Consider the following 24757-nt stretch of genomic DNA (forward strand, 5'->3'; position numbering starts at 1 on the left):
GTTATAGCCATATACAGCACTGTATATAGCACTATATATCTAGCAGTATATAGAAATATTACACTGACTAGTGATGAGTGTAGGAAATATTAATTCAGTACATAAAAATATGTACTTCAGTACATAAAAATAATCAGATCATATATAAAATCTTAGAAATAAGGTACTTAAGGACATATATTGATAGAGATGGGATTAAAGTTCATGTAAAACAACACAGTCTATATTTATTTCTCTTGCTATTAGATAACTTTGGATTCCAACTAATTACTAGTACTATGTTTCAGTTTCATCGAAAAAATCTATCTTTCTGGGCGCTAGGAATAAAAAATGAACTGATGGCATATAATCAATTTATGTTTCAATTCCAGGACTTTTGTTTCTTCACTTATGCAAAATGTACACCACTATTCTTCTATGAGTACAAATAATAATTAGAACAATACATACGAAAATCCCAGTTAAGGACATTATTTGGGAGATGACCTTTTGAAAGCAGGAAAAAAACCCACACGTGTTTTTGTTATATTAGATACTTGACCAATATTATTCTAGCTTTGATGGTAAGAATGGAAAAATAGATATAGTGCCCTGCTCTTTTCTGAGACTTTCTAGTTCATATTGAAAGGACTGCTTGATTCCAACAAATTCTGGTATAAAGTCATTTGCATTCACAGAAAGGACACTATGAATGATAGCATCTCTTAATTCCAAATGATTTTTACCAAAAATAATTAATATTTTTCAGTTGCAAAATAAAGGAACAAACAATACATAGATACTAGAAAGAGAGGTGCTCAGAAAGAAATCAAGAGAACAGTAGCAACTAAGACCACTGTCAGTGATTTTCAGATTTTCTATCTTCACAAACTATCTCCACATTACTTTGGAATGCACATCTGTGATGGAATTTTTGCAAGTCACAAATCTAGATATATTCAGTTCATGTGGGCAGCCTAGACTATTTCATTTATTAGAAATTATGCCATGTATAGAAAAAGTGGTTGTATTTACCCAGTTTTACCAGTGAGGTAATTCCAGAGAGACTGAAAATGTAAGTGTAATAACAGGTAGGATTTCTCCCACCCCATCTTCTCTGTCTTATTCCATCCTTGTGGCTTAACACAACATTTCAGACTTATCTTTACACGATCATAATCATTTCAAGGAGCTGTCATTGGTAAAAGGAATGCATCATAATTAAATAGTACTTGAAGATCAGTCATTATATGGAGAAAAGACATCTGTGAAAATTTACTCTTCTGTCACATTCCTATTTACAAGTCCATGATAACTTTTGGTAGGGTTCTAGAAGTGACATAGAAAGTTTGGGAGAATGCAAGCTAGACACCTGTGTTCTGAATTATGAATTATATAAAGAATTTGAAATTTTATTAGGTCAATAGGTCAACACAAAAACTAAATTTGTTTGTTATGGTTAAAATATAAACAATTAGCATGTCAATCTTAAATAACCTTTTTTCAGTTAATGGGGGGGGCTGTGCACAGATTTGTCTTATGCACCAATTGCACCCTTTCCTGGACTGGGAAACCCTGCTCCCCCACTCACACCTTGGTCACTTCCTGTTTGATTACTGCAGTATGGCCTCCATGGGGCTGCTCTTGAAGACCACCTGGAAGTTACAACTGGTACAGAATGCAGCAGCACATGCAGTGTTGGGCATCCATTCAGCGATATTACACCCCTGTTGCATGAGCTGTCCTAGCCCCCAGTTTTCTTCCAAGTGCAATTTAAGGGACCAGGTTATCTGCAGGACTGCTTCTTCCTGAGGACATCTGTCTGTCCCACCAGAGCAGATAGGGTGGGCACACTCCAGGCCCCTTTCCTTAAATATTAACATCTTGTAGGACCTTGGAAGTGTGTCTTTTCCACTGCAGCCCCTGCCGTATGGAACACCCTCCCCACTGAAATTTGACTGGCCCTACCTTCTAGCCTTCTGGAGAGCACTTAAAGCCTGGCTCTTCCCCCAAGCACTGGGATAGGGCGAGGCCAGGGTGGGATGAGAGTGCAGGTGCATTAGGAAAGTATGGGTGTGGTACGAGGTTTTTATTTTTAATATTATTTTATTTTATTGTTGGTTTTATACTGTACTGTTTTTTTTACTATTTTTTTACTGTTTTATTGCTTATAAGCTGCCCAGAGTTTTAAAATGGGCAGCTACGTAAATGTTTTAAATAAATAAATGAATAAATAAATAAATGTAGTTTAAAATACTGATTTCCTAATTAACTAAATGTTGTTGGGTTTTTCAGACACCATGACATTTTGTGCCTTATTAAAACATCTGGATGCAGGTGTATCTGCCTTATAGATGAAATTGTATAAATGGCATATGTGTTAAGCAATGGAGGAAGAGGTTGTTGATGTTGCTGGAGTTCTTTTTGTATGACGTAGATTAGAGGTAGTGTATGTATCAAGGAACAGGTGGAGTAGGAATCTGCAGCTGAACACCCAGAAGGAGCAAGCAGGATCTAAGGAGAGAACTGATGAGTGGACTGGCTGGTGGAAAAGACTGCAGCTATTAAGAGGACCTTGGCAAGGATATCCTGACAAAGGTGCTGGAATTCAAGAAACCAGAAAAGACTTATTTTTTTCTCTTCCTGGTTCCCTCCCTCCTCAAGTTATGGGTGATCCAAAAGTGAAAATATTATAGGAAACTACATGAGGCAGGGAGGGAACTAAGCAGATGAGAGGCTCTGGAAAGCTGTTTGGAACCGTCTTTACGGTATAGAACTGTATATGTATAGTTTGTTAACCAGAGGCCACTTTATATGTTGGAAGTATATGCAAATTATTTACCCCAAAAGTATCACAACAATTAATACTATAATTTAGAGAAGAACAGCATGTGTATATGTGGAAAGTTCCTCTCCTTTTTCTACCTCTAACATGGAATTTAATCTTCATATTGCAGATTACTAAAACTGAGACTCCCAAAACATACTGCCCTTCCTTGTGTAGCACTGAATAAGTAAAAAAAAGTCTCTTAAAAGGAGAAATTATTGAGAATTTTAACTCATGGAAACATGAGCACATACGGTCATAAATCCTTAACCATAATTGTTGCTGATTAATGCCAGGTCTGTCTGTAATAAGACAATGTCCATTCATAACTTAATGGTGGATGAATATTATTGAAAATTAGCTAAATGAGGGTCATGATGTCACCCTTTCAGAATTTTTTCCAGCCAGGTTTTGGGTCCTGCTTCAGCTTCAAGGGTCAGGGAGGTATTGTGGCATTGATCTATCATGAAATCTTGCCTGTGACTGCCAGCCCTTCAAGGCAGATCAGACAAGGAACCCAGTGTCATGTAGATCAGTACTACCTTTATTGTAAAGCTTGCAACTTTGAATGTGCTTCCCCCTTCATTCCCTTTATCTTTGTGAAAACTAGGGAAGGTCTTGTCTGAGATGTTTATTCAGGTTATGTTCCTGCCCAGACTCAGTTCTCTTTTATCTGTCCTTTGTTTTGGAAGTGTCCCCCAAGGCCATTCCCTCTGTCCTCTACAGTGACCAGGGTCTCTGTTCCTCAAGGTGAGAGGGTGTATGAGGTTGGGCCATAGAGGCAAGTTATGGGTCTTTTTGGTTTACTGGGCACCCTGCTGCCCATTAGGGTCCCTCCCTGATCTTCTTGACCTGTTGCCAGCCTGGTGGTTTGGGCTGATATCCTTGTGTTTTTGGGTTGTACTCTATTGCACTTGTTTAATGTATTTTATCTTATTTATAAGCGGTTGAGAATCTGATTACGGTATATTGCATTATGGTAGAAATCTAATAAAGAAATAATTAACCAGATATACGTAGTAGGATGATGTGCAAATGCATTCAGTTTCTAGTTTCCTATTTTATCCCCATGAACTCAGAAGAGACGACTATTATTCTCAATGTTATGGAAAATAATGTCTCATTTACTTTCTCATTATGGAAGTATTTTTTCCCAGTCTTATGTAAAAAGCAACACATTTGGAAGATGAACTTAATAAATTTTGCTAAAACCTAAGGTTGCAAATAAATGTATGTAAATACATTTAAAAAAAAAACTTAATAAAGCGTTTTGATCTGAGTGAAGCGCTCTCCTTCCAGTGGTGGAGATCGTGAACGATCCATTTTGGAGCCTGGAAACCTTCTCGAGGAATTCAGGCGACAAGCGAGCCACCCCCTTCCCCCCGCCCCCGTAAACTACGCTCCGGCGTGTCACGGCTATGTTACCCGCCCCCTCCCCTACCTGAAGCAGCGGAAGGGCCACCGGGCTTTCCCAGATCAGCCAAAGGAAGGGCGGGCTGGGGCTGCGACAGGAAGGCAGCATCGTTGGGCTTCTTCGTCCCGACAAGCCCGCTGCACCTCGGAGGGAGACCTCCTGACTTTTGGTCGCAGCTGCCAGCGTCTAACAGTTTTGGGGAGGAAGAAGAGCAGGCGGCACGAAGGTGGCAGTTTTATAGATTGCAAAAATGGGGCGAATCGTCTCTAGGCTATTGAAGGGCTGTATTAACGGGCTTCATCACCACCTCTCGCTCTTTGCCTGGAGAGGCGACATTTGGAAGGTCCCATGGCAACTGGCAAGTCGTGCCCTTGACGGTGAGTTACATGTTTCAAGCATTTATGTTTCATTCCCCCTTCCGCCAAGAAGCCCCTCGCGTGGCTTACAGGTGAATAAAAAGAAACGAAAGCAGATCGCGGTGATATATAATCACATCTGCTATTCTACGCGCGCTTACTTGGGAGTAAAGTCCTGTCAACACGGGATTTGATGGGTCCAGGTTCGCTCTTCATGGCGGCAATCCTGGCATCGAACTCAATCGGGTTTATTTCTAAATAAATGTGCGTAAAGAAATATATGCATTTATTTATTATGGAATTAAAAAAAAACCAGAATGGTGTATTAGCCGAAGAGCCTGTTCTAGATATATTTAGTAGGATTAGCTGCGCTTTATAGCTACTGTAGAAACCCCAGCAATCTTCATGTTATTCTCAAATGGTCTTCAGCGCCATCCGTGTTTCTGCAAAGTACCGCGTCGCCGAAGGCTCATCTAATGCCTAAAGCTGGTTCGCTTTTTCTTTTTCTTCATCCTGGGTTTCCTGGCGGAGCAATCCAGCCTTACGTGTTTCCCTCTGAGAAAGAAACTGAGCTCCGTTTCGGACTGGCGCTGAGGCCGGGCCGGGGAATAGCAGCGGCTACGGAGAGAGAGCCACTGAGCGCTCTATGCATGATAGGCCGGCTGCTTGTTTCCACACGGCTCATTCCTGAAGTTTCGAAATCAAAATATTATTTCTTCCTCCTCCTCCTCCTCCTCCCTATACATTTTACGGAAAGAAAAGTGGCGCATCTTTATGAGTGGGCAGGAACACGGAGCCCATCGCTAAGAGAGTGTCCAGTAAGGGCGAGGCAGGGCTTCCTTCGCCGCTCCTGAGCATGCCCAGAGCTGAGACGCGCATGCTTGACGATTCCAGGCGGGCCTCCTGGAGTTGTTGCCAGGGAGTGAAGGAAGCGGGGCTCGGTTTTCCCGCCCGAGACCGCGGCTGCGAGCTCGAGGCGGTGTCGGTGTCAATGGAGAGCAATGGGGTAATGTTGCTAACTGGGTCAGGGGAGAAGGCTGGGTCACGGCCAAAGGTGGAGACTGATGGTCTGTGACATGTTAGAGTTGATTTTTGGTCATAAAAAGCTTCTGGGGCTCAAACCTCCCTGCAGTCATATTCTCTGCATAGCCCCTCCCGAAAGAGCTTGCACGTTTCTGTACGATGGTTACGCGGTTGCTCAGTATTGACGGCAATGAAGGCCGCCTAGGCACGAGACTTATTTCCAGTCTCGGAAGCAGTATGCCTCTAAGCATGTCTGGAGTGCCTCTCCTTTGCCACCGAGTAGCATCTCCCATCCCCCTTTCTAGAGATAGGAGAGCCCCTTTCCACGGTCGCGATCCAGGGAGTCTTTATCCCTGCTCGTAATTATTGCTTATTAGTATGAGGCTTGTTAAAGGTGGGATTCAAGTGAAGGGGTTTCTAGCTGATCCAGTTCTGGGTAGGAATACTTTTTTCTTATAATCCTGGTAGAAGCCTGTGAGGAGTGTGATATGAAAAGCTTTTAGTATCGTGTGCTGTTTCCAGATGATAATCTGAACTGGGGCAACCCGTATGTAAATTGGGTGTAGAAAGATTCAGACCTGCAATAGATAAAATATTTTGGAGTATGTGTAGACTACATTTTCCTCGCTACAGATATTAATCTCAATTTTCATTGAGAATGTCAGAAACAGAAAATACAACTTCCAAATTATTTGTTTTTTGATATATATATTCCCATTTTTATATTATTTTTATATTCTTGACCTTCTGGCATGTTTATGAGGAGAAATTGCAATGTAAAAACAATAGTTCTGAACCCTATGGATAGTTACAAATTAACAATGAGGCGTATATGTGTGTGTGGGTTGTGCAGTGCACCTCTCAACTTAATAAGGATACTATTGTACTTCAGGATGGATTTCCAAACTCAGAACTACTGGAACTGAAGAAAATATACTGTGAATTGTCATAGAATTCTAAAATAAGGGACATGCTTATGGCATAGAATCCAGAAAGTCTGTTTCAAACATATTTCTGCTCCTGAAAGGAGAAGGGTCTTGAACTGGTGCCCTCTTCAACTCATCACCCAGGTAGTTGAATCTTGAGTCATGAGGCCAGCAGCATCTTGAATAACAAGTCAACATCTTCTACTATACGTGAAGGCAGTGGGCTAATTCAAACGGTCCTGGTATTTTCCACCTTCTAGTATCCACTACCTGAAACAACTGTCCCATCATGACTAGCCCTATCCTGTATACAGTATCTTCACACTTTTTACAACTGTAGGGTCCTGCTCATCATCTGAATTTTAGGGATATGTAATTGGGTGCAGCAGGAAAGAAAGCTCTTTGATGTGAGAGAGTTCTCATAATTCTATGGAATCTACTCTTTGTATCCTGTGATTATAGGCAGTGCCATAGGAAAAGTGAAGGGAGAAGTGTCATCTACTAAGCAGTTCCCCTCTCCAGGGTTATGAATATAGATACCTTATTTGCCATTCTTTTTTACTTTTCCTTATTTGTAATTTGGTCTTTTATTTGTAAGATGTTCTTATATATACTCACTGTGTTTACTTACCTTTGTAAGCCATTGAGAATTTTTTAAATTGTAGGATATAAATGCAATTAATAAATAAATATGAATAAATAATTTGTATAGTAATTCTGTATCTGATAATCCAAAAAATAGGATACTTCTGTCTCTTAATATCCCTGTCTCCATTTATTTTTCTGCTTTTCACTTTTATAATAATTAAACATCTCCCCATCTTCTGGTCTTTTAGAAATATTGTATTTAGTGTATCATTAAAAATGATAATAGGATTAGGTGATGAAGTTAAGGCCTACAGTTTCAAATATAATCTGGGAAAATGTAAAATAAAGAATGCTGCTGACTGGACAATAGGACTGTGCAAATCCTTTGAAAAAGTGTTTTGGAACATGCAGTAAACGTCTGTTTTTGAAATGTTAAAGCAGCATACAGTGATAGCTAGAATCTGCTTTTAAAGCAACTGTATGAGCCTGGAAAAAGAAGTAGCTGCTTTAATAATAAACATATGAAAAGGGATGCTTCATATGTATGTTCTGAATTGCCTCTTTTACAAGCTTTGCAGAACCCTATTGGAAAAGTGCATGAATGGAGTTAATGCGGGTTCTCCTTGAGTTAATTATTTCTATCAGTCTCCAAAAATAAACCAGTATAAATTCAAGCTCATGCATCAAGCTGGGACTTTTAAGAATTTTGTTTTATGTCATGTTATGTAATCAAGTTAGATTTTTTTCTCATTTATGCACAGCAAATTATTGAGATAACTTTATTGAATAATACATTAATTGAAATTTTAACACTTAGCTCAAACAGTGACATAGTACCTTAATAGATCAAGAAAACTAAAGGGGGTTGTTTTTCTCTCCTTAAAACACTGAATCAATATAGAGTATACTCTGTGAATATCAATTTTAGCATTCATATGTTATTCATGAATAGACAGGGTTCTTTTTAATATGATTAAGAATGAAACAGATATCTATGCTTATTTGTTAGAGAGATGATGAAGTGTGTCTATGCAGCTTGTATGGCCAGGAGAGTGATCTCTCTACCTACTATGTACAGACGAAACTCTTTTCTTCTAGCAGTTATGCGGTAAGCTATTGAAAAACATACAAGCCTTCCATTCCAAACATTCTCTACAATAATAGCATGTATACCCCAAGCTCAAAACAGTTTTTTTTTTCTAATATGGTACAAACCAACAGATTGCTGTTTCTCACCCAAGTAGTTTTTATGACTTTTTCTTTGAACAGTTGATTTTCATGCCATATCACAACCAACTTGTGAAATGGCCCTCTGCTTCAAAAGCATTCTGCTGTCCTGCTAGAAAAACATGAGATAAAGGCAACAAATGAATTTCAACCTTCTCTGGATCTTGTCCACTATTCGTTAAAATGTGCCAGGATGATTAGATCTAGCTTTGACACATTTTTTGTAGTGTCTGGTTTTATAGGATTTTATTTAAAATTCCATTTTGATATTTATATATTATATATTGCTAAGCTAGCAAGCATATCTAGGAGCTTTAACTTATTTGATTTTTTTAGGAAATGAGCCATATGTCATATCTTACTTCTGGGGAAGCAGAAAAACTTTGTTCCATTATTCAGTCATGTGATTCAAGTTTTGTAAAAGATCATCTCGGAACAGAATCATCCAGCCAACTTGAAAAGCATTTATTAGACGAAGCAATAGACAAATCAGATAAACATGTAAGTAATGTTATTACTGCAGTGTTCACTTGGGAATTGGCTATTTATCTGGCTGTTGATAAATAGCATTTCTTTATAAATTTCCAGTATTTATATTGCTATTGATTAAAGCTCCTACATGGCTGTTGATAGATTTATCTACAAATAAATGACTTATCAATCAGTAAGAGTTAGAAAGCTTATCTGTGTTCAAATGGACAAAATAAATGTTGCACTAATTGGTGTGATGTAATCAGATTATCACCTCTTACTGAGCTAATAGTACTATGTATCTGTAGCTATTTGAGTAGCATGAGCGTCATCGGCAATTCCCTAAGGTTAACACATTAATTAAAGTTTAGAATGAATATGATTAGAATTAAATGTATATGCACCAACTTATCAAATGGTTTTACTATGTTTAAGAAGACTCTAAAGAAGACTTTTGTGTGATCATACAGATACTCTATCCTGCCTCATTGTTCCTCACTTGATTTTGATCACAGATCTATCCACATATAATTTAAAGAAGACAAAAGAGGTCCACCAGCAATTGGAAAAATTGTGGGGAGTGCACCATCTCCTTATAAAAAGTTTTGAAATAAACAAAAAGGGACCTGTTTAATCAATTCCTGGGACAGAACCTTGTTAACCATTTCCTTATCAGATTACTAATAAGCATTTTTTCCTTTCTTTTAAAACGTTTTTGGAGATGAACCATTTAAATTAAATTAGATTTAGCAATATGCTATCACTTCTTGGTTTTGAATTTGATCTTCATTTTCTTGTATGACCAATGTACAGTCAGGTCCAGAAATATTGGGACATCGACACAAGTCTAACATCTTTGGCACTATACACCACCACAATGGATTTGGAATGAAACAAACACAATGTGCCTTAACTGCAGACTGTCAGCTTTAATTTGAGGGTATGTACATCCAACTCAGGTGAACGGTGTAGGAATTACAACAGTTTGCAGAGGTGCCTCCTACTTGTTAAGGGACCAAAAGTAATGGGACAATTGGCTTCTCAGCTGTTCCATGGCCAGGTGTGTGATATTCCCTCAGTACCCCAATTACAATGTGCAGATAAAAGGCCCAGAGTTCATTTCAAGTGTGCTATTTGCATTTGGAATCTGTTGCTGTCAACTCTCAAGATGAGATCCAAAGAGCTGTCACTATCAGTGAAGCAAGCCATCATTAGGCTGAAGAAACAAAACAAACCCATCAGAGAGATAGCAAGAACATTAGGCGTGGCCAAAACAACTGTTTGGAACATTCTCAAAAAGAAGGAAAGCACCAGTGAGCTCAGCAACACCAAAAGACCCGGGAGACAACGGAAAACAACTGTGGTGGATGACCGAAGAATCCTTTCCCTGGTGAAGAAAACACCCTTCACAACAGTTGGCCAGATCAAGAACACTCTCCAGGAGGTAGGTGTATGTGTGTCAAAGTCAACAATCGAAAGAAGACTTCACCAGAGTGAATACAGAGGGTTCACCGCAAGATGTAAACCATTGGTGAGCCTCAAAAACAGGAAGGCCAGATTAGAGTTTGCCAAATGACATCTAAAAAAGCCTTCACAGTTCTGGAACAACATCCTACGGACAGATGAGACCAAGATCAACTTGTACCAGAGTGATGGGAAGAGAAGAGTATGGAGAAGGAAAGGAACTGCTCATGATCCTAAGCATACCACCTCATCAGTGAAGCATGGTGGTGGTAGTGTCATGGCGTGGGCATGTATGGCTGCCAATGGAACTGGTTCTCTTGTATTTATTGATGATGTGACTGCTGACAAAAGCAGCAGGATGAATTCTGCAGTGTTTCGGGCAATATTATCTGCTCACATTCAGCCAAATGCTGCAGAACTCATTGGACGGCGCTTCACAGTACAGATGGACAATGACCCAAAGCATACTGCAAAAGCAACCAAAGAGTTTTTGAAGGGACAGAAGTGGAATGTTATGCAATGGCCAAGTCAATCACCTGAATCCCATTGAGCATGCATTTCACTTGCTGAAGACAAAACTGAAGGGAAAATGCCCCAAGAACAAGCAGGAACTGAAGACAGTTGCAGTAGAGGCCTGGCAGAGCATCACCAGGGACGAAACCCAGTGTTTGGTGATGTCTATGCATTCCAGGCTTCAGGCTGTGATTGACTGCAACGGATTTGCAACCAAGTATTAAAAAGGGAAAGTTTGATTTATGATTATTATTCTGTCCCACTACTTTTGGTCCCCTAACAAGTGGGAGGCACATATGCAAACTGTTGTAATTCCTACACCGTTCACCTGAGTTGGATGTACATACCCTCAAATTAAAGCTGACAGTCTGCAGTTAAAGCACATTGTGTTTGTTTCATTCCAAATCCATTGTGGTGGTGTATAGAGCCAAAGATGTTAGAATTGTGTCGATGTCCCAATATTTCTGGACCTTGACTGTACTTATTCCATATCAGTCATTCACTTTTGTATTCAATCCACATTCGTTCATCATCCATTCATTCTTCACTCTTTCATCTTTTATCACATATCCTTCTGAAGTACTTAATTTTATGTTTTTTCTAACATATCCAACTCTCATTTTCATGTAATGAAGTGAGTAGAAGCACCCTTTTATACACAGCCATTTTCATTTCTTTCAACATTTATTCAGTCCTGGTCACAGACCACATGTGACCCACTACCTTTTTGCCAGCACTTCACATCTTAAAATTTCTCTGTTTTCCTATCTTTAATAAGCATTCTGCCAAGGTACACATGTTCATCTACTTGCTCTAGTTTTTTGCAACTTATCTAGAATTAGTGCACTCCATGTTCCCTTTGACTTACAGTCTAACATTTGCTGCAAATCATTGGGATTGTCAGTGAGCAACACAGTTTCATGTACATACCAGAATAGATGTATATTCATGTCACTAACTAACACAACTTTAAACTCACCATAAACATTTCTTATACATTGATCCATAAATAAATTAAAGAATAAAATATACATATTCTTACTCTTTGTTCAATATTGAATCATTTGTTAAGCATTACACTTATTTTCACGCATGCCTTACTCCAATAATATATTGTCATATTCAGCAGCCAATCTTCAAATCCTTATTCACACAAAATATTCCATAATTCAAACCTGTTTATTACATGCTTTCTTTAAATCAACAAGGGTACAGTAACCTTTGACATACTCATACATATCTCAGTGATGTCCTGAAGAGTAAAAGCCTGGTCTGCATATCCTTTGGCTAGTATAAAGCCTTACAGGTAATCCTTGCTATCTGACCATGATTGGGACCAGAACTTTGGTCACTAAGCGATGCAGTCATTAGGTGAAACATCACATGACTGCATCACTTAGCGACTGCAATCCTGGCAGTCCCAGTTACTATCATTAAGTGAATGCCCCAGTCGTTAGGTGAGGCAACTTCCTGCCAGCTTTCTACAGTCACGTCAGCTGGGAAGCCAGCAAGAAGTTGCAAGCCCCAGGTGCTGCCAGGTGGGGGAAGGTGCGAGGGGGTGTGGGGGGGTTGGGTCAAGTGTGCAGGGGTGCCCTGTACTCCTGACCCACACCGCACTGCCACGCACCCAACCCTCCCACATACCCCTATGCACCCCTCACTCCCTCACCCACCCGCTCCCTACCCCAGCCTCCATGGCTGAAAATCTTGCTTGGATTTTCAGCACAAAGCTTTCTCAGGCAGCCCCTAAAGCTCCATTCACGAAATGCCCCATGGAGGCTGTGGAACAGTGGGTTTACCACACAGAGCTGCCCCATGCCGAAATCCTGCTTGGATTTCAGCACAAAGGTTTCTCAGGCAGCGCCCAAACCCCTGTGTCAAGCTGTTCGCATGGGGGGGTTGGGGGCTGCCTGAAAACCCTTTGTGCTGAAATCCAAGCAGGATTTCAGCATGAAGGTTTTCAGGGTTGCTTGAAAATGCCCCGTGCTGAAATCCTGCTTTGAGTTCAGCATGAAGGTTTTTCAGGCAGCCCTCAGAGACAAGAGGGAGTCCTCTTGGCAGGTGGCAATGGCTGGTGATCTTCCCTGCTGGCTATCCTCCCGGCAGGTGGCAGGGAAGATTGCAAATGACAATCACATGGTCGCAGGGTGCTTGGCAACCGATTGCCAAGGGCCCAGATTGCCGTAACTTCAGGTCAGGTCATAAGTCCCTTCTGGCTGCTGAACGAATAGTGAGGACTACCTGGACTGCACTTTCCCTGATCTTGCTCATTGCTATCTCTTGCATCCTTTCAAGCAGAATTATGATAAACACTTTCCTTGGCACACTTAAAATAATTCCCATGTGGGTTTTGTATTCACTTTTGGTATCCTTGGATTTACTTCTAAGTGGTGATTTATAAGTGTTGTGGAACCAAGAGAAAAGTGGCCATAATGCTATTACATTTAGCTTACATGCACTGGGAAATTGTCAGCAGATGTCCAACATAGATTTATTTGATTACAAAAAAGGAAACTTCTAAAAAAATGAAGACATTGGTGAAAAAGAGACTGAAAAGAAAAATCAAAGCACCATATCTCTTTACAGTGCCTTGAGTTTTGAAACTACAATAATTGAGTTTCAACTATAATGTAAGGAAAGTTGTTTATTTAGTGTAAGAAAAGCTCATCCAATTTCAGGAAGAAGTCAGCATGGCTCTCTAGGAAGCTTTGAAAATTAAGATGTCTTCCTTCAAGAAATGAAAAATCCATCATAAGAAGGAGAAAATAAAGGGAAAGGAAAATGATAATGTGATAATAAAGAATGCCAAAAATATAAGATAATTTTTGGATAACATGGCAAAAAGAAAAAACCCTAAAAGAGTATAAATAAAACTTTTAAAAAGTATTTGAAACAATAAACTATCCAGGGCCATTAGATTACAAAAAAGTAAAAAAATGATCAGGGAGGATATGGTGATTGCAGAGAAACTGAATTAATTTGCTTGCTGTCAAAGATACTGCACAGGTATGTGAACTTGTATTGAAGTTCTTAAGGAAGGAATCAAAAGCAAATTGAGATAACAAGATAAATTTGGCATGATGTCTTCAGAAACTACACCAAGTGTGATGGCACCTACCTGAGAGTTCTTAGAAACTCGTGTGGTTGCTGACTTTCTGGCTAAGTTTTGTAAGCTTAGTGCCAAAGGACTGGAGGCTAGCCAATATAGCACCAATTTTTGAAAAGGGGCTCAGGAGAGATCCAGGAAATTATAGAGCAGTCAGCTTAATGCCTGTTCTGGGCAGATTTCTGGAAATAGTAATCAAATTTAAAAAGCACATACAGGAACAATTTTTGCTGAATTAAAATTGACAAGGATTCTTCAAATGTAGATCCTGCCTCACCAATCTTCTGAAGTTTTTTGAGTGTCCACAGTCACATGGATGAAATTGACCCTGCCAATACTGTATACTTGGATTTTCAAAAAAAAACCCAAAACTTTTTCTTATCAGAGGTTCTTGAGTAAACTTAGTGGTCATTATGGATGAATGAATGATTAAAAAAACAGGATAGGAATAAATGGGCAATTTCTTAGTAGAGGGAATCAAGAAGTACACTCTGTAAAGAATCTCTTTTGAGACTGGAACTTTTTAACTTGTACATAAGTGATATTGTCTTAGGGATAAGCAATGAGGATGCCAGGTTTGGAGATGATACTAAACTATTCAGGATGTTGACAATGAAAAGTGATTGTAAAGAGTTCCAGAAGGATTTCTTTAAACATGTCCATTCTTTAAAATGGACAATGAAATGATAAAATGTGGTTCAATTTAAATAAATATAAAATGATGCATATTGGTAAAAAAATGTAATTTCATATATTCATTAATGGGGTCTAAGTTATCTGTACCTAACCAGATAAAAATATCCTAGGGTTATACTGGTGACTCCAAACATTTTAATACCCTTACACAAATCATTGGTTCATCCACATCTAGAATATTGCATATGTTCTGATCGCCACATTTGAAAAAGGAAATAATAGAACTGGAAAAAGTGCAGAAGACCAGAAAGCTTTTGTATGAGAAAAGATTAGAAAATTTGAGACACTGAAAGACATATGAATGAGAATATGATTGAGAGGTATAAGGCATGGGTGGCATGGAGAAAGTGGAAAAAGGTGTGTTTCTTCCTCTCTCAAAATACCATGACCAGGGGTCATTTAATACTGATTAGAAGGAGATTTAGAATTTTACATAAGAATCAGAATAAGAATAAGAATGTAGAATTAATTACCACAAGATATACTACTGACCACTAGCGGATGGCTTTAAAAGAGGATTGGATGAATTCATGGGGAAGTGGTCTATTGATAGCTATTAGTCTTGAAGACCCAATGTTATCTCTAAGTCATGGGGAAACATACTCCTAAATACCATTTGCAGAGAACCCTGGTAGAAAAGGGGTATGTTTTCATCTCCTGCTTCTGAGGATCCCAGAGAGATCTACCTGTAGTTAGCCACTGTGAGAAAACAAATGCTGGTCTAGGTTAGCTTTGGCTGCTAGGATGCCCTTCTTTAACAGTCTGCAAGATGTCACATACCAACTTTTTTTTTTTATTAAAATCCATGTAGGATGTAGAAAATATGTATTTCCTGCCTTTTATCCAATCAATACAGAAGTTATAGAAAATATAGTAGTTTTCTTCTATTGGTATCTTGAATCTTTATATGATAATACTTGGTTACAGTGTTTTAGCAGTTTTACAACTTTATTTTGACTTAGGATAAAGTGTGCGCTAAATATGTAAGTATTGGTGTGCTGGTCTCTGACTGTAACAAACTTTAATAATAAGTTGTGACAGGAGGAAGAGAGGTGTCAGCATCTCTGAATCTCATAATTGTGATGTAAAGTTTGCTTTAAGAGATAGGGTGTGGATGGAAGATAAATAAAGAGTGAAGCAAAATCAATATTTTGTAAGCCCTCAGAAAGCACAGAGATAGAATCGCTGAAGGAGAACTGGATCTCATACAACAGATTAATGAATAAACATCGGACCAGGATGAAAGAACTATTGCCGTCCCTTAAAGTGAAACCCCAGGATAGCTCCTTGGAAGAAAGCCTGAGCACAAGTGAAACAAAATGGTACGCTTTGAGGTGGGTGGTAAAGGGAGGTGTTTGAGGGCATATTCTGTTGTTCAGGTATTTTCCTTTAGAATTTGTTTTTATCATTATTATTAAAACTGCCAGCCCAAGAATTTCTAGCCAATATATTGATTGTGGAAGGCTGGATGAACTGAAAAGTTGAGCTGGGGCTTTAGAAAATCATGTGGGTATTTTTTCCCCAAGAGTTGCCTTGCAAGCAATAAAGTGCACGAACTACTTGTAAAGACATAAATAATACCTAGGGATTTTAAAACAAACTACTGTAGAATATGTTAGATCTCAAAACTCAATTTGACAAAATCTTTACTTTTTCATCCCCTTTCTCTTAAATATTAAAAGAAATATTGGATAGTTAATCTTTGAGCACATCATATTTGTGGGAGAAGAGCTTGAAGGTTCAGTATCTACTAGCAGGACAATATGTGGCTGGTTAACTGTATGTGTACAGATGCAAGATTTCCTTTTTATAGGTCATTGCAATACTTTAAAATCATGTTGTTCCATGAGAAAAAATGCGTAAATGTGTAAACCTCGATGACATTTATCGTAGCAAACACAGTTGGTCTACAAACTCCAGTATGAGACTGGCTTTGAAATCTACATCACAAGCTGACATAAATGATAATTTAGGATTTTTTTCTTTTTCTTTTTTCTTTTTCTTTTTTCCCCATTCCTGCTTGTAACATTGAGTTCTGCAGAGCTTGAAAATGTGTGTGTTTTTAGCATTTTTTGTTTCTCTTCATAAATACATTACCCATCTATGGATTTGGGATTTTTTTTTCCATTGGGCTAACACTTGCTGTATACAAGATACAAAGGTTGAGTATTGCTAGACTGACTGAATGATTAGAAGATGGCTCTGTTAAAGAATGAGAACATTAATCCAGAATTTCTTTGAAAACATAGTTTATTAAGATTCAGTTCATTCACTTGTTCATCATTCAATTTATATAGCCATCCATCTGACATTTGTGACTCTGGGCAGCTTACAATCAAAGCATAAACAATACCAAAAAAACCACAAAAAATAAAATAACCGTACAAGCATCACAAAACATTAAATCAATTAGAACAATTAAACATACAATACAGTTACCGGGAGAGCAGAGTTGATTCAAGAACAATACAACCATTTAATGGGCTCTGCACCCCTATCTGATCCTCAGGCCAGATGGCAAAGTCATGTCTTCAAACCTTTCTTGAAGGCTGCCACGGTCGGAGCCAGCCTGACCTTGGGGGTGGGGGATGATTGCTATTTTCTAGATATATTTCTATCTGTATTGGAAGTGTCAGATTTTTAAGGAGTGCATAGTGAAATTACCTAATTAAAATATATAGTTTAAATGCTTGGGAATAACTCAAACCAGTATCTTTATTTTTTAAATAAAAAATTATGTGCACACCAAGGAAGTAATCCTACAGCAGTTATACTTTGAATGGATTCAGACATCACAGTGTGATTTGCTTTTGGCTTTGTGTGCTGTATGAATGAAGTCACTGTGCTTTATAAACAGTAGTTTATAACAGGAGTACAAAAGTGCTGTGGACTTCATGCAGTCCAGGAGGGTGTTTGAAGAAGAATACAGTAATGCTCCCTTAGCCACTCCCTGGCCTGCTTCTTCTTGACAGCTCTGTCGATCTTTACTCCGTATGCGCTTTTAGCTCTTCCTCAATGCTTTGCTCTGTACTCACCATTTAATTGGTTGTGATTTATTCAAACCATGGTTAAGCATGTATGAGCCACATTTTAATTAGTATAAATGAAGGGTTTGGGTAAGCAAGTTTTGTGTATTTTATAATATGCATTTCTTTTCTGTTTTGTATTGTTTTTATGATTAGGTTGAGGGAAGATGCCATGAAAGACAAAGTTGCTTTTCAGGAAATGCTTCATGAAGCAGAGCTGGCAGTTGGCTCAGCAGAAATGTTTTTGCCATCATTTAAAGAAAGTCTTGTTAGAATTACAAAAGTAAGTTCAGTTAGCTAGCCATAAATGCTCCTGAATCAGGCAAACTGCAGATCATAAGAACTATGAGCAGAATTCTAATCATGGAAATGGGCTTTTTCCCCTTTTGTCTACTATCCCCGGACTAAATTTGGAAAGTCAAGGGACCTTTCACTGTTCAATTCAGCACAAGAGACTGCATACAAACCTTTCTCTTCTATCAAGGGGACCACCTTATGCTTGGCTTTGTTGTAATGCCTCTATTACTGGCTTTTCAAGGACACATATGCCTTGTGGCTGTAACAAATGCATTCTGAAGAAATATTAAAATTAGATGCCTTGTTCTGTAGAATCTTAATCTACAACTAACAGCTGTCTACAATTAAATTCCTTTGAAATTGGGGGCTTAATGGTGTATCCATTTTCCTCCTCTTTCTCTGTACAGAAAAGTGCTTAGGGGTTGTGAGAATGCTTAAGGTTTAATTTTGGGCGTGGTTACAGAATGTGTGTGTGTGTGTATAAAAGTTGGGTTTAAAAAACAATATTCAAGCCTGGATATCAATTTATTATTTGTTAATTTCTGGTAAGCCAATAAAAATATTGAATATTATTGACAGTGCTTCAGATTAGCAGTCCATCTCCGGTTTGAAGATCAGTTTTGCTAAAGTTCTTTTAAATTATAAATGTATAATTGTACTCCTGTAGTCATATGCATTATAAGCAAGCTGTTCTTGTATTTAGATAATGTAATTACCGGTTTTTCAAGATGGTTTGTTTTAAAATAATAATGTTAACAGTGAAACTGAGGGGTTTTGGAAACCAATTTAACCATTTAATATTTTTTAGGTTTGTAATATTTCTGCTTCAGATGAAATAACAATTTCTATGCAAGAGGACTTACTGGCAAAGGAGCTAGAAGCTATCCAAAAAATGAAGGGATTGTTAAGGTGGCTACTAAGGTCAAGCAAGGAAAAGGAAGTAAGAAAGATGTAAATAATTGTGACCAAGTATAGCATGAATTAAAAAGAGATAAAATATTTGTAATATTTGACTTACAATTTGCAAAGGAAATTGAGCATTCACAGAAAAATGTAACACAGAGTACCAAGTTTTCTGTACCTGTCTATTATTTACCAGAATAATGAGTGACTTAGTACTCTGTCCCTAAATTAGGCTTAGTACTCTGTCCCTAAATTTCTGTTGCTTTGCACATGTGAAGAAGCCAGTTGACAGAGTAACTTAGAATGGCTCATTAGATCCATCTGCAAATAAAATTTTCATCCTGATCTTCCCTCAGATGGCTGTCCCAGACGATCAAGAACATCAAGCTGAAGTATTTGCTTTCCTGAAATAAATCCACTTATATTATGCCTTTAACTGAAGGAAAGAAAGTTTCCCTGGATGTCCCTCATCTAGCAAAACAGCCATTTGTACACAAAAGGGGTTGTTTGTCACATCAGGCATTAGATTTTTGCCTTTAAATATTGTGTGCTTCTCAGATCTCTCAAGGAAAAAAATATGAGTTCAGAGTTAATAAATAAGTTACCCTTTATTGCCTGAATAAACAAAAATGAATACGGAAAAAGTTATAAACAGAAGATAGATTTTTGAGAGTTCTGTTTTTATGAGTTCTGTAACTGTATTTAGTATTTGTTAATGAGAGTAAGTTTTGCTTTACTCTTGACTCTAAGTTATGCATAAATGTAGCACATACTTATACATTTACTAGAAATGGGCAATCAGTGACTTTCCAGATGTAGCAAAACTGCAACTTCCAGCATTCTTTATCATTGGCCATGCTGGGAATTGTAAGGCTCAGAACATCTGAAGGACTGCATGTTCCCTACTCTTTTAGAAACATGGGGAGTTTGATGCTGCAGGAAGCATATCAAACTATTATGCTGTATGCATTTTTAAGTGACAATGAAGCAATTTGATTCCATTTCTCTTCCAGATCGTCAGTAAAGAGACAAAAAGTTTGGATCAGACTGTATCAGAAAGTGAAATGGATGTTGAAGTAAGTTCTGTTTTCTGGTAGATTCTCCTCTCATCGAGGGTAAAATCTCATTTTTTTGAAGATATACTTAGCACCTGCAAAGAGAAGAAAAAGGATAACAACTTTTTGCTTTAATTGCTACTCTTTCCTGCATATTAGAAGGAATCTGGTAGTATCTTTTCCAACTAACCAATTTATTAAAAGGCATAAGCTTTTGTGAGTTGCAGCTCACTTTATCAGATGCAGGGTGAATCAAATCAATATTTTAATTAAATTGGTTAGATGGAAAAGGTGTTACCAAATTTCTGACTTTTTGCCACCATAGACTAAAACTGTTCTCCTCCTACAATGTCTTTGTTAATATAATTGTAAAAAGTAATTTGGCAAAAATACATCAACAGAATGCAGAGAATTTGAAACAAAATTTATGAGGCAGGAAAGCTTTTACAAAAACATCATACAATCAGGCATCCTAGAGGCTGCCTACGTGCTTAGGCGCCAGTGGTATAAGGAAGTGGCTGTAGGTAAGTTTGAATATTGGCTTAAGGCAGTGCATAACCTGATACCCTAAGGCCATATACATTTCTTTAAAAACTCTGTAAAGCTTGTTACTAAATTATTATTTTCAGTGTGATACAAGGAGAAAGTGATTAAATACATGAAGAATCATACTATTTGTTTTTAACGGCTTTAAAGGTCCTCTGCCACAACTCCAAAGCTTGGTGCGCGTAGAACATTTATGCCCACTCGGCCCTTCTGCTAGATCAAGAAGCTAAAGTAAATAAAAGAAAAACCAGAAAATAAAAGTTGCTTATCATATTTGAAGCTTGGATTGTCTCACAAACATTGATCTGTTTGGAGGAATCAAGGCATGAAAGTGTCTTCATTGTTTTAACTAGCTGGAAAAATTATATTTAGAGAAAGAATCTTTTTCATACCAACAGCTATGATCTTTTAAGTGAACAATGTCAGCTGTGCAAATAGCAAATAATAGCACATTCATCATTCTACAAGTAAAGTAGAACATCTGGTTGTGTATCAGCTTTATAACATTTTGGATCAAAGAATCCCAAACCATTAGTAAGAAATACAGCATGAATAAATTGGGAATAAATCATATCCCTGATGGGTGTTAATATCTTAAACATAAAATTGGTTTTGGGAAGATATCTGTCACTGCATATAGGAAAAATGTTGGATAGGGAACCAGTACATATTAGGTTATAAGTTAAACAAAAGCATCCATGGGGGGCAGAGGACAGAAGAGGCAAGATGGCAGCTGAACTGCATCACTGAAGCCCTGCCCCTTTTATAGGCATATACAGTGGTACCTCGGGTCACGAAGGCTTCTGTTCACGACTAATTCGACGAACAGGATCCGCGGCCATTTTCCCTCCCGTGACACGTGGTCGTGGCTTCCTGTAGGGAGGGGGAAATTTGATTCGGGACACGACCAAAATCGGTTGGCGACCAAATTCGGAGGGGTCAGAACGGATTAACCGTATTTACATTGAACCTTATGGGGAAGTTTGATTCGGGTCACGACCAATTCAGGTCACGACCAGAGTCGCGGAACGAATTAAGTTCGTGAACCGAGGTACCACTGTACATGAAAGTAGGTCTTCAGTTGCACTGCTGTGGCCACCATCTTTCATTTTTTGACTCCCTTGTGGATGTCACTGATACAGAATTCATTTGATAGCTGTTATTCTTTCACTATTTGTGTGTGTGTGTGTGTGTGTGTGTATGCTTTCGAGCCACTTTTGACTTGGCAACTGCCTGGACGAGTCCCTGCAGTTTTTTGGCAAGGTTTTTCAGATGTGGTTGGCTATTGCCTTCTTCCGAGGGCTGAAAGAACGTGACTGGCCCAAGGTCACCCATCTGGCTTTTGGGGCTAAGGCAAGACTAGAACTCATGGTTTCCCTGTTTCTAGCCTGGTACCTTAAACACTACACTTAACTGGCTCATTTCAGTACTTTTTATGGGGGGGTGGAATCAAGTATGCTTATACTGTATATAAATATTGGCCATTTGCTGTAGGCAGTAAATAGAAGCCATTATACTTACTAGTAAGGATAGAACTCATCTAAAAATAATGATCTCATACACTTTTTTCTTCCTGATGTTGGCTCTTTTTTTTTCCCCTATGTCTGAAGAGCCTTAAAAATGAAGTGATTCAAAAAGAGAAGCATATTTTAGAACTTTCAACTCAGCTTCAGCAAGAAAAAGTAAGTTAACATTTTCCTCAAAAGCATACTTTTTTTACATTTGTATCCATATAACTAGACTGTGTGCCTGGTTATAGCGTTGTATGATAATCCCATTACAGACCATCCCCTATTTACGAACAGGTTGCGTTCCAAGAGGCTGTTCGTAAGTCCATTTTGTTCGTAAGTCCAAGTAAAAAGTAAAAAAAAAAAAAAAAACAGGAGGCAGGGCAGCGGTGTGGGCAGAGGAGCCCTGTCTTCTGCTACCAATGCGAGAAGCAATAGCCCACAGACTGTGGAGAGCACAGTGGCAAGAGCTGGTGGGGTGCGGTACGCTCTGTTGCCAGGTGAGGCAGGAGAGGTGGCAGAGGAGAGGGGAGAGGAGGCGAAGCACATTGCAAACTAACCCTTTCCCTCTTTCCTGACATATTTTATTATATTTCACTAAGCCACAGATTCATTCAAAATATACTGATTTGGCAATAAGTTTATATGTTTTTTGTTGAAAAAGATCTTTGATCCCCTCCATGGAAGAAAGGCTAACCAAATTGTGGGAGTACATTTTGATGTCTCGAATAACTTCATATTTAAAAAGTAAATCTGATGTACAATTCAATTTTATTTGGAAACCATTTTAAGACTACAATTGTATACATAAAATTTGAATTTTGAGCTTATATTTTGACTTAACATACAATCTACATATAATTTACAGGATTCTCTTAACGTACTGTTTATCATTCTCTCTCTCTCTCTCTCTCTCTCTCTAATGACTCCAATTCTGTTAACCAAATATCTTTAAAATTTAATAGAGACATGTTTTGAATGGATACAAATGCCTTATAATATTATAAGATTTTAATGATGTATTAGAATATATTAGTCATATGATATTTTAATTTGTTGTCTATTTGCCTATATTTTACTATTTATATTTGGTTTTAATCTGCATTTTCTTTTTTTTTTGTATTTTTAAAAACTTGTATTTTTTTTTTAAATCATTATATGTAGTTTATACATTTTTTAAAAAAAACTTCCTGGTTTCAAATAGTTGAAACACTTGCTTCATTATTCTGCAATTGAGTACTGTGTGCAATACAAGCATTTAAACTGATTGGCTTAGTACAATGATGGGGAGCATGCACACACTGAAGTAGCATATTTCATAAAGGATCATGCCAGCTGTGGCTGTTAGGAATTCAGCATTTGCAACATCTGAAAGGCCACAGTTTTTCCATTCATGTCTTTAAAAAAAATGTTGCTTCTGTACTTATTTGGCCTTTTCTTTTATATTTTAGGCTAATCTACGAAAAGTATCACGCCATTCTGAAGCAATACAAACAGTACAAACTCATCTGCAGTGTCAGATAGAGAGAAAGGAAGCTGAAAATAATCAGCTGAGAGCAAAATTTCAGGTTAAGTTTTTATTACTTTCATTTCTTCAATAAATAGATGGACACCTCTGAGTTGAGAAAGTAATAATAGACATTAAAATGTATTTATGTAAACTTTTATCTAAAATAAAGATGAATGGGCTGCTTTTTTTTTTACAAGCTTGCCTATTTGGACAGACACAAACAAATCTAGTAGTATCTGTACTAACAGATCTGTACATTCCATCAAAGATTTGAAAAGACATATGTGTATTTGTGTTTGCCTTAGACAATTGTTAAATATCATAGTTTATGAAGGCCAGTAAACAAGTTTGTTTATTTTATTTATTTATTTTTATATCTTTTATCCTGCCTTTATTACTTTATAAGTAACTCAAGGCGCTCCTTCCTCCTCCTTTTTCCCCCACAACAACAGGTTCCAAACCAGGGATTTAAATGAATTCTCTATAAAAAAAAATAGAATCCATCTCATGATTAAATGGAGGGAATTCTGAAAGCTTGATTTCTTTGTGATCTATGACATATTTCATTTAAAAATTACATTTACATTTGTATTTTTTCCTTGTATTTACATTCAGGCATTATTTTTAAAAAGAGAAAATAATTACATTGTTTTTTGTTAATTTACATTTTAAAAGATTATATTCTTAAGTGTAACCACAGTTGACAGATGTTGTGAATAATGCAAACCTTCTAGCTGCAAAGCTGTTTTATGTCTATGTTAGTCATATTTTTTGTCCTACAAGTTACAGAGCTGTAATGATGACATCTAGCGGTAAGAGGAAGAACAAGAACGATATTCTCTAACAACAGATTATTTCTTACTGACTTTTGTCAGTAAACTGGGCAAATAGGAGACCCATTTATGCCCAACTAACCTGAATGTATTTTAATATATGAACCATTCACAATTTCCTTCCCTGTATTTCCAAGCAGGCACAAAAGCAAGACGTTTTTTGCATTTTTGGAAGGTTGTCATACACTGCAGGTGGGCTGCATTTGACTTGGCAGGCTTTAGCTTACACAGGCCTGCTCTAACCTGAGTTGGTGGCTACAGAAACAGAAGTGTAGGACTGGAAAATTTATATTGGAATAGTAGCTTAAAGTATTTTCCTAGGCAACCTTTTTAGACTGCCTGATCCAATTAAAATAACATTTCTGCACTTCTCAGCTTGATTTGTTACTTGATGCTGTTATTGCAGAAAATGATTGTATTTGTGCATTGTCTTTTTTAAGACAGTGCTGTTGTCCTCTGTGTGTAGAAACACAATTTTAATTGAAATAT

At 37.8% G+C, this 24757-nt stretch overlaps 2 protein-coding genes across 8 annotated transcripts in view; one reads left to right on the forward strand and one right to left on the reverse strand.

Moving 5' to 3' along the window:
* Positions 1 to 4366, reverse strand: part of LOC103058681 (calcium-activated chloride channel regulator 1-like) — a 40209-nt gene extending 35843 nt beyond the window's left edge. Inside the window, exon 1 of the mRNA XM_088153346.1 lies at positions 4248 to 4366. The gene's annotated coding sequence lies outside the window, so the exon portion shown is untranslated. The remainder of the gene's footprint in view (positions 1 to 4247) is intronic.
* The window catches only part of ODF2L (outer dense fiber of sperm tails 2 like), a 97144-nt gene that overhangs the window by 49813 nt on the left and 22574 nt on the right, over positions 1 to 24757 (forward strand). For 2 of the 7 annotated variants that reach the window (XM_088153352.1, XM_088153351.1), the window contains exons 2-9: positions 8123 to 8221; positions 8677 to 8841; positions 15749 to 15912; positions 17773 to 17899; positions 18722 to 18853; positions 19830 to 19892; positions 22028 to 22099; positions 23377 to 23493. In XM_088153352.1, coding sequence (XP_088009478.1) covers positions 8680 to 8841; positions 15749 to 15912; positions 17773 to 17899; positions 18722 to 18853; positions 19830 to 19892; positions 22028 to 22099; positions 23377 to 23493 — 837 coding nt within the window. In that variant the 5' untranslated portion in view covers positions 8123 to 8221; positions 8677 to 8679. Of the gene's footprint in view, positions 1 to 4248; positions 4598 to 5417; positions 5583 to 8122; positions 8222 to 8676; positions 8842 to 15748; positions 15913 to 17772; positions 17900 to 18721; positions 18854 to 19829; positions 19893 to 22027; positions 22100 to 23376; positions 23494 to 24757 lie in introns of those variants that run through there. The other 5 variants (XM_007424119.3, XM_007424115.3, XM_015887373.3 and 2 more) reach the window with 5 other exon arrangements.

The sequence above is a fragment of the Python bivittatus genome, unplaced genomic scaffold (assembly GCF_059951505.1).
Source record: "Python bivittatus isolate LINGU-HERP-01145 unplaced genomic scaffold, Pbiv_v1 ctg000700_np1212, whole genome shotgun sequence".
Lineage (NCBI taxonomy): Eukaryota > Metazoa > Chordata > Lepidosauria > Squamata > Pythonidae > Python > Python bivittatus.